The sequence below is a fragment of the Chiloscyllium plagiosum genome, chromosome 22, assembly GCF_004010195.1.
Source record: "Chiloscyllium plagiosum isolate BGI_BamShark_2017 chromosome 22, ASM401019v2, whole genome shotgun sequence".
Taxonomy (NCBI): domain Eukaryota; kingdom Metazoa; phylum Chordata; class Chondrichthyes; order Orectolobiformes; family Hemiscylliidae; genus Chiloscyllium; species Chiloscyllium plagiosum.
The window spans coordinates 15,618,047-15,634,010 of record NC_057731.1 but is presented as its reverse complement, the minus strand read 5'-3'; the positions used below and the strand labels follow the sequence as shown (position 1 = coordinate 15,634,010).

At 41.4% G+C, this 15,964-nt stretch overlaps 1 protein-coding gene across 1 annotated transcript in view; it reads left to right on the top strand.

Annotated features, from left to right (window-relative positions):
• slc35g1 (solute carrier family 35 member G1) overlaps positions 1-15,964 on the top strand; it is a 51,497-nt gene that overhangs the window by 24,469 nt on the left and 11,064 nt on the right. Inside the window, exon 2 of the mRNA XM_043712464.1 lies at positions 13,789-13,969. Within this exon, the coding sequence (XP_043568399.1) occupies positions 13,789-13,969 (181 nt within the window). The remainder of the gene's footprint in view (positions 1-13,788; positions 13,970-15,964) is intronic.

Below are 15,964 nucleotides of genomic sequence, written 5' to 3'. Positions count from 1 at the left end.
TATACTTCCAAATAAACCTGTTGGACTATAACCTGGTGTTGAGTTGTTTTTTTTTACCATAGTCCAACGCTGGCTCCTCCACATCACTGCTTGACTTGAACATTTCTTGATGTTGGTATAGTGTGTCAAGGAGGGAGACCAAATACTGAGGTTAACAGAATTTGACCCTTTTTATTCCAGAACAACAAACCTTGAAAACCTGAACGTGTTTTAACTTCTGAATATAGAGTACTGCTCTGCTAATAAAGTACACCTTTACTCATTTTGTCTCTCTCAAACTCCTCAACACAGACACCTTCACCAGAGATGAGATTGATCATTTGCACAACGATTGGAAGAAATACAATGGAATGAAATTTTTAATTTTGTGTCCCTACTTTAAAAGTTAATTTCCTACTTGAATAGGAGAACAGAAACTAAATGGGTGGATGTGTGGTGTTTGATGAGGGAACTCCCAGCTAATCTGCTGAGTCAGTTATTAGTAACTTTAATTTCTGTCCCCTGTTGTTCAGGAGGGCAGCACAGTGGTTAGCACTGTTGCCTCACAGTGCCAGAGACCCGGGTTCAATACCCACCTCGGGCAACTGTCTGTGTGGAGTTTGCACATTCTCCCCGTGTCTGCGTGGGTTTCCTCCGGGTGCTCCGGTTTCCTCCCACAGTCCAAAAATGTGCAGGTTAGGTGAATTGGCCATGCTAAATTGCCCGTAGTGTTAGGTGAAGGGGTAAATGTAGGGGAATGGGTCTGGGTGGGTTGTGCTTTAGCGGGTCGGTGTGGACTTGTTGGGCTGAAGGGCCTGTTTCCACACTGTAAGTAATCTAATCTAATCTAAAGTGTTCAGTTTTCTGCTTTGTATGATTTGAGAGAAGGTCAGGAGGTTTTCCAGTGAAGTTGGCCTTCATTCAGTCTGTGGGTAAATTGTTGCTCTTAAATTCTGTTATTCTTTAGTAAGGCCAAATGGAATGCAAGTAACACCTCAAAATTTGAAACAAGTGGCTAGTTTTGCAAGATAACACGTGATTGAGGGGATAAACATGTCCTAATCTATAGCAACAGATCAGGAACTTGCTGCACCAGCTAACACAAGGTCAAAGAAAATTAATTTCTTCACTAAACAAACCTTTCTTTGATTTTTCACTGCAAGGATGCCAAGTACAGTTTGTGTTAATCTATTATTATGATGTTGTGATCAGCCAAGTGCCCAGAGCAAGCAACTTTTTACCTGCTAGGAGATACCTGTGCCAAGATTGATCTTGATTGCAAGTTTGGCTAATGTGTACCAGAAACCACAAGATGAATGAAAACCAAAAGATGATGGAAGCTGTGATGTTACTGTGGGTTCTCTGAGATGCTATTTCCAAACTAAACCATGTTGCAGGGTACCTTGGAGACAGTTGAGATTCTGCCACAGACACCAGCTTGCTCTCCGTCTCCTCATCACTTTGGACAATGTCCTCATCTCTTGAATATCGCAGGCACTGACGGTCACACTGACCCTTCTCGAGTGTCAGGTTTCAGCCAAGGAAACTAGTGTCCACTAACTCACCTTTGGATCAACACTTGCAATTTTATTGATCCAGATGATATCCTGGATTTCCTTTTGACGTTTTCAACCAGTAAGAACACCCAAGACCAGAGTGCCATGTCCATATCTGTATGACCGTTTCTAACTCTGCACTCTGTGCATGGGAAAACAGATCCAAGGAATGCGAGCTGGATTGAGGCTTATTGATCTGAAATGAGTAAATCAAAAGGAGAGCCCTTGTGAACTATTAAGCGTGCCCTCAGCAGGAGCAAAAAAACCTAGATATTCTCAGAACTGCTCAAATGAAGTCTTGGCAGATCGCTTGGTGTTGTCAAGTCTGAAGGGGTTAATACTGAGGAGTGCAATAAGCATCACCCACTTCAATGTCACGTGGGTAGAACAGCTGAAAATTTCAAAATGCGCCCTAACATTTGATTTTCTCATAGTCTGTAACATCATACCAATGCAAACTTAACTAGTTGCTAATTTGCAATAAACTATTTTATTAGCTATAAGTGATTCATCCAGTTAGACCAGGAAATGTTCTTTTCTCTTTATTACACTAGACCAAGCAGGCCTTGTACTGGACTTGGCATCGTGCCAGTCAATACTGGGTGAAACTCTGCAACAACATGCAATCTGCAACTGACTCCAGGAGCATGTCGGGCACGAGGAATAAGGAAAGCAATGAGCTGAGCAGGCTCCCTGACACAATCAGAATTGATCCTCACCAACCCTAGCAAGCAGATGGAAATGTGGCTGAACACTGTCTGCTTTTTTTTCTCTCTATAATGTACTGGAGATAGTCTGTGTTTGACAGCAGTCCCACCGTAGTCAGACCTAACAAGGCCTTGACAATCTTGCCAGTGATTAAAACTTCAGGAAATGATAGCAGGCCACCTGAAATTCTCAAGTGCCTTGGTTCACAATAACGCTGGATCTGTGATTGCCAAAATTATCCGAGTTGGGAAGGTGGGTGTGAACCAATAAATGAAAATACACAGCTCGCATGGACTAGGCTTGTTTCTCTGCCTCCTCTTTTACACAAACACGATATGAACAACCTGTGAAAGCCAAGGAGAACAGCTTCCAAATGTACTGCCTCAGGTGAATATTGGACCATTCCTGTCAGCACACAGTGTCAGATAGGGAAGTTGCCCAGCCAGCACGTGTGCCCTCTGTGTCCATCATGGCTACGCTGGCTAGGTCATGTGAGCTGTGTGAGTGACAGCTGCATCTCCGAGATCTGCTCAGTGGCCAGCTTGATTATTGGAGTGAGACCAACAGGCTACCCACTTCAGTGAAACCAGCACGTTGACTGAGATTGGAGTTGATGCATGGGAAGTTCTCGAGATGAGCAGTCAGGGCACATGTGATTAAAGCATAAGCTAAAGGAACTGATTTAATGGCAGGAAACAGCCCACTAGAAGGGGGAAAACTGACCTTTGGCCAAGGCTATTCATCTATGGTGGCTGCTGGAGTGCCCATCACTAATTGGCCTCTGTTACCATAGCAGACTGCATTCAATCCAGAAAAGGCACACACTGAGCAGTCAATCATCTTCCCAGACAGACAGATGCTGTTGAGCATGGTAAGTCCCTGTTTTTAATGTTGTCCTGTTTCAAGATTTGGATTCAACGTCATTCTATTGGGGCTTGTATTGGGTTGATGGGTTTGTCATTTAGAGGTGGTATGATATTGAGCAGCACCATTTTGTGCAGCCTCTTGCAGCTTCCCACTGCTGAACTCTTTTCTTCCAATCATTCACACGATGTGGGTGTGAACTGACTGGACCAGCAATTATTGCCCTTCCCTAATTGTTCTTGAGTTGATAACGAGCTGTGACCATCCGCAGGGTAGACCCTTCGTGCCGTTAGGAAGTGAGTTCTCTGATTTGGACCCAGCAGCGATTGAAGGCGTAGTAAACTCATTCCAAGTTCAGATGGTGAGTGACTTAGGTTGGGTCCCTGGCAACGTGAGTTCAAGTGAGAATAATAACAAAATCCTGCAGGTGCTGGAAATCTGAAACCAATATAGAGAAGGCTGGAGAAACTCAGCAGGTCTGACAGCATCTGTGGAGAGAGAAAGAGTTAATGTTTTAGATCCAGTATGACTCTGGAGCTATCTGTGTGAACTCCTGTTTGTCTCTCCATAGCTTCTGTCAGACCTGCTGAGTGATTCATCGCAGCCCCAGCTCCGCACTTCTGCACTGTTAGGACCCACACTTTCACAAGTCCCGAACCTCCGACATCAGTGCCAGCCCTTCTTTACAACTAAGGTCCCAGAAGCACTGCAGCTTTTGTATGGTCAGATCACCTACCGTTTACCTTCGTGTGAGGATGCAGTAACACAGACCCTCTCTCTCTCTCTCTCTCTGGAGGGTTGATATGGTAGTATGATATCTTTCATCAACCTATCTTTATTTTTCCCTCTCCTTCCCCTCTAAAGGAATGTGATTGTTCTGACATTAATGCATAATGAATCTTGAGTTCTTCCAGCTAAGGATGGGTTTCTAAAAGTCTAAGACCAGACTGCACCTCACTTTGATATTAAGGTATTGATTAGAATTCCAGGCTCTGTATTTAATAGTTGACTTAATGAGAGCTGTCTTTGTGTTTTTGAACTGAAGGGAGTGTTAAGTTTACATATTTTAATGCTGTAAAGTTTTTTGGGTTCTATGAAGGTAATGTGGCACCCACACCAACCTTCCGGGAGAGTTGTTTCATTTTTAGCCAAGTTTTCCTTCCATGTTCCAATCAAACGTTTTTCAGTTTGATTTTCCAATGCTTTATTTTATTGTCGTAGTTCACAACCGACATCACTCGTCTGATTTGTTGTCTGGTTGGTGTTTGTGTGATCTTGCGGTGTATAAACTGACTACCACACTTACCACATCGTAAGCTCTTCAAAAACTCTTTGTCAGTAAAGGGACTACCATCATGTCATGGTTGTGTTATTAGACTAGTATTTCAGAAGCAGGGTTTGAATTCCATTGGAGTGGCTGGGGAATTCATTTCTATTATTTGACTAAGTTTAAAAAGCTAGTTTTAATAACGGTTGTTGATGAACTGCTCGAACTGTTATAAACCTCTCTGGCTCACTACTGCTCTTTCTAGGGAATGAAATTTGTCACCCTAATTTGGTTTGAGCTCTACATGACACCAGATCATCTGCAGGTTGGTTGATTCTTTACCACCCTCTGAAATAGCCTAAAACTGGATTGATGTTTAACTGGCTTTATTGAATATAACTGGATATATTTACTAGTATTGACAAAGGTCGCAAATATGATGCACAGTCCAGTTATAGAGTCATAAAGATATACAGCACAGAAACAGACCTTTTGGTCCAACTCTTCCATGCTGACCTGATATCCTAAATTAATGTAGTCGCATTTGCCCATATCACTCTAAACCCTTCCTATTCGCATACTCATCCTGATGCCTTTAAAAATTGTAATTGTAATAGCCTCTTTCACTTTTTCCTCTGGCAGCTCATTCCATACACACACAACACTCTGTGTGAAAATGTTGCCCCTTAGGTCCCTTTTAAATCTTTCCCCTCTCACTTTTTAAACCTATCCTCTCTAGGTTTGGACTCCCGCATTCTGGGGGGAAAAAGATCTTGGCTATTTACCCTGCCCCTCATGATTTTATAAACTTCTATAAGGTCACCCCTCAGCCTCCGATGCTCCAGGGAAAACAGCCCCAGTCTATTCAGCCTTTCCCTATACTCAAACTCTCCAACCCTGGCAACATCCTTGTAAATCTTTTCTGAACCTTAGGTTTCACAACATCCTACTGATAGCAGGGAGACCAGAATTGCTGAGTAAAACAAGTCCATGGGCATCAGAGAAGAAACCTCTTCATGGGCTGTGGTCATACTTGGTAAAGGTGTCAGTGCAGGAATTCCTCAGAACAGTGTCTGTTCACATGACATTTTGCTGTTTAATCCATGACCTACCTACCTGTTAAAGATCAGAAATCTGGCTGAGTGCTGATGCTTTCAAAGAGTTTTGTTCCAATCACAATGCTCAGCTGATGAATCATGTCCTTCCCCAACTTGCAGGCCTGTTCTGACTTGGTTTGTAAAATGGCATGTGAAGTTGACCAGCATTTTTCTAGTACAAACAACTGTCTCCAATTAGAGAGTCAAAGTACCTCAACTAGACATGTAGATGCATTGCCACCACTGCCTCACCATCAAAATCTTGGGGAGTAATGGTTGACCAGAAACTGAACTCAACTGATCATGTACATATTGTGATTGCAAGGGTAGGTCAAAGGTTGAGAATTCTGTGGTAGGCAACTCTCCTCTTGACTCCCCAAAGCCTGTCCATCTACAAGACATCTTCAGTGACTGGGACAAACAGAGTGCTGGAGAAACTCAGTAGGTCTGTCAGCATCTGTGGAGCGCAAACAATTAATGTTTGAGACCAGTAAGTTAACTTCAGCACTAGAAGTTCTAGATTTAATGCAATGCAATTCAAAATGGTGTTTAAGTTTTTTCAAGGGAGGAGTTCGTGAAGATGTTTCACATTTGATGATTATGGAATTTGGAGTGCAGAATTTGATATGCTGGATTGTTTTGTTTTAAAACCAAGCATTTCTAGGAAACTACATTGTTTCAGATAATTGCTAGACTTGGTTGCCTGAAATCACTTTAGGGAAAATATGTGTCTATTGTGTTTTCAAGTCTAGAGTTTGTGCTTTCAAATTTCAATTGAGGAGAGTCTCTGACAGAACATAGAGCATAGTCTGCTGAAAGTTCAGGCCAGTCTGTTCCGGAGAGATCTTAGGAAGCACTTTGCCACACAGATGGTGGTAGTTGTTTGGAACTCCTCTCCACAAATGGCAGTTGATGCAGAATCAGTTATTTTTAACTCTGCGATCAGTTAAATGAAGATATTAAGGATTATAGGTCAAAGACAGTTATATGGAGTTAAGCCAAAGATCAGCCATGATCTCATTGAATGGCAGAACAGGCTCTCGGGGCTGAATGGCCTACTCCTATATGTGTGTTCCTAGTAAGCCGCTTAGCTTGCCTCCTATTTCCGAAATATCTTTCCAGTGAAATGAGGCTGCAAGCTGGTGCTGTCCTAGAAGAGTGACTGAACAACCCCATTGTGTTTCCTGAAGAAGCTGTGTCTCCCAAGGTCCCAGAGACTGCTATGTGTAATTCAAGACTTGATCACGTACAAGTACCAGATCAGTAGTCTTTGAAACATTATACTCCTTATCCTTTCTTTTGCCTTCAAGAAAACTATCATTGGCCAAAATGCGTTTTTTTCACCTTTTTTAAAATGAATCTCTGAATGCAGAGAGTTTAAAAAATATATCCTTTATCTGAAAGTGTGTGTCTTTGTATTTGCATTTTGACTTAAGGTGTAAGAGCAGAAGTCAGCCATTTTGCCCACTGAATCTGTTCCACCATATGAAGAGATTGTGTGGCTGATCTGAGAATCCTCACCTCTGCCTTGAATATTCTTTTTAATGACCCAGCCTTCTGCAGTAAAGAATTTCACAGATTCACAACCTCCTCAGAGAAGAAATTCTTCCTCATCTCTGTCCTCAGTGGGTGGCTGTTTACTCTGATCCCAGATTATCCCACAAGGGGAAACAACTTAATCTCTACCCTCAAGTTCTCCAAGAATCATGTCTGTTCCAATAAGGTCACCTCTCCTACAACATTTACAGGCTTGGCTTTCTCTGTCTCTTCCCATTTTAAAGAAATCCTTCCATATTTTGAATTAGTGTTTTGAATGTTCTCAGGACTGCCTCTAATTCCTGTATCTGTTTCCTTGGATCAGGGGACCAAAACTTTACATACCTCTGAGTATGGTCTACCTAGTGCCTTATATGGTTTTTGCAAGCCTTCCCTCTTTTTATACTTCATTCCCTTTGAAATAAAGGCCAGCATTCTGTTTGCCTTTCCTATTGTTGTCTAAACTTGTATACTCGCTTTTTGTGATTTATGCCTGAGGGTGCTCAAATCCTTCTGTGCTTAAGCATTCTGCAATTGTTCTCCACTTAAGTAATCTTCAACTCTTCTGTTCTACCTGCCAAAATGCATAATTTCCTATTTTCCCATGTAAGATTCTATTTGGCAACCGAACCTGTCTATGTTCCCCTGCACACTTCAGTCACCCCTGCTACTTGACCTTCAACCTATTTATGTCATACACAAGCATGGCAATAGCAGATTCACTTCTGAGTTGCTAATACAGCAAACACTTTGTTAACTGGCACCTGTGGGACCAGGACTGTCCTGGTTGATCAAAGGGTGAACATAATCAATATAAAAACCCACAGGAAGTAATAGAAACATCATGCAGCGGGTATACGTATCCCTGTTTTCCTTTTATTTACAGCACAAATCACAAACTTAAATAAAACTCTCCAGCGTACAGCCTTCTCATTCTCGCCATCAACCAATTACTCGGAGATGGCAATAATACAGTAAATGTCCGCTATTTTAGGCATACAGTTTTATCAAGAGTGCCAGTTCCTAAGGTGCCAGTTAAAATAAGTTTGCTGTATATGTTGTAAATAATTGTGGCTCCAGCACTGAAACCTATGGCATCCTGAAAATGCCCCATCCCCTAAGGTCTTAAGAATAGTAAATAATATTTATATTTTTATGTCTTTTATATATATTTTTATGAAGATGTTCTGCATCTTCATTGCTGGGTTTTCCATTCATTAAAGAAACCTGGTTGATGTATCTTTCCTTCGATGTCAAATACAGAGAAAGTATGGAATTGGCCATTTCAGGAATAGAGCATAATATAATTCTGTTTTATGTTGTGACCCAAGCAGCAGTGAGACGCGAACAACAGGGCCCATGCTGCTAAAGTATGGTGCCCAGGACAGCTGGCAGTATTTAGCTGGAGAGTTATATAGCTGCAGCATGACATGTCCTTCCTTGTAATCATCATTCAGTGAGATTTAACATCATTATGGAAAGGGACAAAATTAGAAGTTCGACTTTGGGGAATGGCAAACTGTTGCAAGTGGATTATTTACAGCTACTTGGAGTAAACTAAGGCATTGAAACGCACGATTCCATGGGCACAGGATAGGGTGGTAGAAAGGGTGGTACTGCCAAATCTAGAGTCCCCTGGTTATCTAGAAAAACAACAGAGTTAAGACCGAGCTGAAAAATGGAGCTTATGACAATGTCATTTCAAAAAAAATTTACGAATGGAAATTTAGAAAAGTATACAAAGTGCCAGGTGAGGTGAAAAAAGGAGATTAGGAAAGGAGAAAGATGATACGACAAAATGTTGGCTGGTAAAATGTCTTTAATTTTCCTTTTAATTTTATCCGTACATTTCAGAACAAGAGTGAGGAAATTGTAGGGCTTTTGAGAGAGATATCTAATTCGCATCACCTTTGTGCGGACAGGGTCAGAGTTTCTAGTTTAATTAGGTAAATTTTAAGAATTATAAGAAGGGAAGAACAGGAGAGGTTGATTTTCCTTGAAGTTGGATAGTAGATGTGTGTAGTGGGAAGATGATGGATAGTGGTATTATCATGAGACTTATCAATCCATAACATAGCTAATATTCTGGGGACCCAGGTTCGAATCCCATCATGGCAGATGGAGGAATTCGAATTCAATGTTAAAAATCTGGAATTGAGAATCTACTGCTGTCCGTGAAACCATTGTCAATTGGCCAACTGGCTCATTAATATCCTTCAGGGAAGGAAATAGTCTTTCCTCTCCTTCTCTGACCTATATGAGACTTCAGACCCACAGCAATGTATTTGACTGCCAATTGTCCTCTAAAATGGCTTACTAAGCCACTCTGGTTTTATCAATTGCTATCAAGCCTCAAGAATTAAAAAAAAAATCGGATGGATCACCTGGCATCGACCAAGGCACCGCAAAAGACGACAGCAGAAACAGCCCTGTTGACTCTGCAAAGTCCTCCTCACTGACATCTGGGGCCTTGTGCTAAAATTGAGAGAGCTGTCTCTCAGATTCAGCAAGTAAAATAGCTATTCTTCTGGAAACATACCTTACAGAAAATGTCCCAGACACCACCATCTCTGTATATCTCTTGTCCCACCAGTAGGACAGACCCACCAGAGTTGGCGGCACAGTGGGATATTTCGGGAGGGAGTTACAGTGGAAGTCCTCGACACTGACTCCAGATCCCATGAAGTCTCGTGGGTTCAGGTTAAATGGGCAAGGAACCTCCTGCTGGTTGCCACATACTGTCCTCCCTCTGCTGATGAATCAATACTCCTCAATGTTGAACAATACTTAGAGGGTGGTAAGGGCACAAAACGTACTCTGGGTGGGGGATTCCAATGTCCACCACCAAGAATGGCTCAGCAACAGCACTACAGATGAAGCTGGTCGGGTCCTAAAGGGTATAGCTGCTAGATTGGGTTTGCAGCAGGTGATTAGGGAACCAACAAGAGGGAAAAACATACTCGACTGCATCCTTACCAATCTGCCGGTTGCAAATGTATCTGACCATGACTGTATCGGCAAAAGTGACCAAGACCCAGCCCTTGTGGAGACAAAATCATGTTGAGAACAACCTCTGTCGCGTTGTATGGTACTAGCACTATGCTAAATGGAACAGACCTAGTAACTGAAGACTGGGCATCCATGGCGCTGTGGGCCACCAACAGCAGCAGAATTGTACTCCAGCATAGTCTGTAACTTCATAGCCCCGTATATTCCCCACTCAACCACTACCATCAAGCCAAGGGATCAACCCTACTTAAATGGAGAGTGCAGGAAGGCATGCCAGGAGCAGCACCAGGCATACCTGAAGATGAGGTGTCATCCTGGTCAAGCTACCAAACAGGACTACTTGCATGCTAAACGGTATAAGCAGAAATTAATAGACTGAGTTAAGCAATCCCACAACCAATGGATCAGATCCACGCTCTGCAGTCTTGCCATATCCAATCATGAATGTTTTTGCACAATTTAAAAACTCGGTGGAGGGAGCAGTTCCACAAATATCCTCATCCTCAGTGATGGAAGAGACCAACATATCCGTGTAAAAGATAAGGCTGAAGCTTTCGCAGCAATCTTCAGCCAGAAATGCTGAGTGGATGATCCATCTCTGCCTCCTCCAGTGGTAGTCAGCATCATAGATACCAGTCTTCAGCTAATTCGATTCACTCTGTGTTGGATGCATTGGATACTGCAAAGGCTACCGGCCCTGAGAATGTTCCAATGCTAGTACTGAGGACCTGTGCTCCAGAACTTGTTGCTCCCCTTTCCAAGCTCTGAAGCAGTCCATGTTCAAATGCAACAAGGATCTGGACAAAACCTAGGCTTGGGCTGGCAAGTGGCAATTAACATTCACACTATGCAAATGCTAGGCAATGACTATCTCTCAATCCAACCACTGTCCCTTGGCATTCAATGGTGTTACCATCGCTGAATGTCCCACTATCTGACATCCTGGGGTTACCATTTACCAATAACGATCATGAAGCTTGACACCATCCAGGACAAAGCAGCCACTCCATTGACACCACATCCCCAAGCATTGCTTTCCTGCATTATGATGCTCAGTAGCTGTAGTGTATACTTTTTGCAAGATGCACTGCAGAAATTCAACAAAAAACTTGGATAGCACCTTCCAAATCCAGTGCTATTGCCATCTAGAAGGACAAGGACAGCAGATTGATGGGACCATCATCTTCAAGTTCCCCTCCAAGCCATCGTGACTTGGAAATATATCACCTTTCCTTCAGTGTCGTTCGGTCAGCGTTCTGGAATTGCCTCCCTAAGGGCATATATGGGTCAACCCACAGCAACTTGACTGCAGTGGTTCAAGAGGGCAACTGAGGATGGGCAATAAATGTGACACACCCAGTGACGCTCACGTCTCGCAAATGAATCAAACAAAATTGTATCCTAAGCCATTATAGGAAGTCAAGAATGAATTAGCGGATCCTTTGAATTGTTTTCCAATCCTCGTTTAAAGGAATGTAGATCTGCAAATTTTGCACCATGACTCAGAAATTGTGTAATGGATATGCCTATAGATTAATTAGTCTGACCTTGGCAGTGAATTAATTAATCAGAAACTGTCAGCAGGTGAGTGTCAAGGAAGGTTGGGCAATACTGACTTTGTGGAATTTTTTTTGAGGAAGTAGCAAGGAGGATTGAGGGTAGTGTGGTGGATGTTGACTATCCTTGACGCATTTTCAATTTCCTTTTTCCTAAAACTTCAAACCTTAACTTCCCTTTAGCACCGATTGTAGCTTAACACTCTGGTCTCTGAGTAATGTAACTTTTCTTATGCTGCTTTGTGCACATAGGCTCCACAAAATACTTCTCGGCACTTGATATATGCTTCTCTCTCGGACAATTTCCCAGCATAGACTAAAAAGAACAGTCAGTCGAAGAAGTTCTCCTCTAAGCCCTGTGGTAAATCCCTAGGAACTCTGGGTAACTTTCTATTGCATAGAATTATGGGTATTGTAATTTTTAAAAGCTAACTCCAAAAACAGACAAACCCATTTGTTTAATTTAAAATTCTAGTAACCCAAAATCACAATAAATAGTAATAACTTATACATTCTTTCAGTTCCATCACAGGGCATGAGGGAAAACCCTTTTGCCCAGAGGTGAGAGTTGTCTGGAGTTTACTGCCCAGTTGATTGTGGTGGAAACTCTCAACTAACTTCAAAATAATGTGTATATACCTGCCGTACCGTAACCTGCAAAGCTATGGGCCAGGCACTGCTCAGTGTGATTAGATTGGGCTGCTAATTTATTCAATCGTCACAGGCCAAATGGCATACTTTTCCACCATTTTCAATGTTTCATCACTATAGGCTTTATTAATAATACATTTAAGTGGTAGGTAATATCATCTAAACATACAGCACAGAATGGTGGTGTTTAATCAGTTTTGCCTCTGAGTCCTTTTGAAAGCACTGTATCATTTAGATCAGAATCCTCGAGCATCTTTCCATTTCCCCTTTGGGATTATTTATTTATTGCTTGCTTTAAAGTTTTTACTTTCTTATTTATTACTGACTCTTCTATTCTTTTCGAGATACAACTTTACAGCTCATGACTGAGTAAACATATTCCTTAATTTCCTCTAGATTTGTTTTGTTGTGACTTTGAATCTGTTATTGACTTAGAAGGAATAGATTTTCTTTATCTACTCTATTAAAACCTCTCTTTCTTAAATTTCATTAACCAATGTCTTAATTGTTTTCCTGGGATCAGAGGAAGTTTGTCACTTTTCCAACTTCTGAATTCTCACATCCTAGTCTGGTAAACCTGCTTTGTGCCCTCTCCAAAGTCTTTATATCTCTCCAGAAGTGCAGAGTCCAGAATTGTTCACCGTACAGCAGCTGAAAGTGAACCAGTGAGGTATCAATGTCGATATCGATCATTTTGCAATTTATTTTATGTTCCTCTTGTATTAACTCTGCAGAGGTCCTGTTGACATTTACAGCATGAAAGGAGGCCATTTGGTCCATCGTTATCCACACTACCCAGTGCTGGGCCATCCAGTCTCATTCCATTTCCCAGTTGTCACGTCATTCAAGTGTATAACCAAGAGGGTTCTGGCCTCTACCAGCCTTTGAGGCAGCAAGTTCTAGATTCCCAGTACCCTCAGTGTAACATTTATATCAATTTATCCACTTAATCAAGACCCTCAGCCCCCTCTGTTCCAAAGAAATGTTTTAATATATACATTCTTTCTTAAATGTAAACTTTTTACATGGAGAAAAATGTAGTCAAAGATTTTGTTAAATCTAGATGGTCAAGTATGGGTTTAGTATGCACCTTTAGTGCCAGTCATTGGTTTCAGTGTAGTCTAGGGACTTTGGTGAAACCAGTGAGAAGCCAAGGGACAGATAGACAGATGGACACACATACTTTTTTGAACACTTTGTTTTAAAATTTAAAATTATTTTAAATCTTAATAAATGTGTGCCTGCCTATCCATTCAAAGATTTATTCTTTACTGGTTTGGTGAGTCTGGGCAAGGAACTGGAACTAGTCATAACCAGTTATGAGGTGACCACCTGACTGGAACCCATCTCTCCAGAACTGTAGTGTCAAACTACTCTTCACATTGCATCTATTAATAATGCAGTTGGATGAACTGAAGCGTGAGGAGACACGTGTGTTACTCAAACAATGATGTGGGCTAACTCAGTTTCTGTGCTGATAGTTTGTTCATCCACTCTGTGTTGTGGATTTATATTTATTGTTAAAAAAACAATTTGGTAAATTTAATTCTTTTTTTTCCTTTCAGCAACAGAGAAGAAGCCCAAATGTGTGGGACTTGGACTATGCTATACCCTGCTTTCCTGTTTGTTCTTTTCAGTCACTTCTTTCTTGGTGAAGAAGGTTGATGGCGTTCATGCTCTGGAAATTAGTGGCATTCGATGTTTGTTTCAGTGGTTATTCACATGGCCTGCCATTATATACAACGAGTAAGTCCAAAATAAACGTCCCGGAGTTTGAATGTATTATGTTCAAAGTTACCATGGCAATGAAGGAACACATGTTAAAGATAAAATTAAGGGTGGCATGGTGGCTCAATAGTTAGCACAGCTACCTCATGGCGCCAGAGACCTTGGTTTGGGTCCAGCCTTGGGTGACTTTATGTCTGTGTGGAGTCTGCACATTCTCCCCGTGTCTGCGTGGGTTTTCTTCGGTGCAGGTTAGGTGGATTAGCCATGCTAAATTGTCCTGTATTGTCTAGGGATGTGTAGGCTAGGTGGGTTAGTCATGGGAAATGCAGTGTTATAGGGATATGGTTGGGGTCGGTCTGGGTAAGATGTTCAGCAGAGAGTCAACGTGGACTTGATTGGCTGATTGTCCTCTCTGTTTTCACACTGTAGTGGTCCTACTTTTCAGATTTCGAGCCCATTATGTTAAAAAAAAAAGTGATTGCTTAAGTATCACCTTCCAAATTCCATAAGTTACTGAGCTGCCAGGGTAATCCATTTTTTATCATTCTTTACCCACAATGCATGTGTACAGCTATTGAATTCAACCAATTTCATTAGCTTAATACTGAGACTGTAGATTCAGTTGTTAACTGTTTGCATGTCTGTGATGTTTCTTTAGACAACATGGTTAAGGTTACAAATGACTAAAACACATTTCTTTTTTAATTTGTCCATAATCCTCTTGATGCATTAATAGGGTAATTGCACATTAATCTGTGGTTCTGAGCCATTAAACAGGGTGGATTGCTGCTTGTGGGGATAATATTTTGTCTGAAATAATGTAATCAAACTCCTGGACCAAATACTTAGACACACAACACAATTATCATTATATAGTTATTAGGCATCCAAGGTCTAATTCTGTCCATGTTTGAACTGACAGGATATTAATTTTAATGTTGAAGTTATGGAACAGTCTGTATTTAAGTCAAACTCCCCTGAAATATTTCCTCGTTAGTAGCATTCAAACTTGAAGATAATACTACAAGTAATATTCTTGGGTGCTTTTTTTCATTACTTGGAAAAATCACATGATAAATTTATCAGCTCAAAGATGAGCATTGGAGGATCATTATAATTTTTAATGTATTTAATCGAAGTAGTTTGTATACAAAATAACCTAACAGCTTATCCCTTTCAGATCTCAACCCGTAGACAACTTGTAGTGTTCCAAGCCCTGGATTTTCAGACAAGATCACATTCTCAGTACATCTCTGACTTTTCACATCTTAACTTGTGAACATCTTAACAGGTTGTGATTGGGATTGCAGACCAGCTCAAATGACCCACTGCATCTTTTATGTCCTTCCAGCATTGATAGTGAAAACTGTTAAGATGTAGCTATTTATCAAATATTGGAAATATTTAGTAGGCAGCTCTGAAGGGAAAGAACAGGAGGTAACATTTTTTGGTCTTAAACCTTTCCTCATGATGGGAAACTGGTTAACACGCTTAAAGCAAATTAAACACAGGAAAAATGTGAAGGTTTGGGTTAGGTTGAAAGGTAGGAGTATTTTTAGTGAACAGCAGAATCAGTACCAGCAATAGCTGTCTGGAGAAAGTGGAGCAGAATTTGTTGAATTCAGTGTTGAGTCTAGAAGGCTGTAAAATGCATCATTGAAAGATAAGATGCTGCTCTTTGTGCTTTCATTAAGTTTTTCATAAAACAGTCGGAGGCTGAAGGCAGAATACATTGGAGACTGAAAAGGTTAAGCAACAGAAGATAAGCCTCATAATTCTGATTGAATTAGACTCATACAGTCATTAGAGATGTACAGCATGGAAACAGACCCTTTCGGTCCAACCCGTCCACGCTGACTAGATATCCCAACCCAATCTAGTCCCACCTGCCAGCACCCGGCCCCATATCCGTCCAAACCCTTCCTATTCCTATACCCATCCAAATGCCTCTTAAATGTTGCAATTGTACCAGCCTCCACCACTTCCTCTGGCAGCTCATTCCATACACGTACC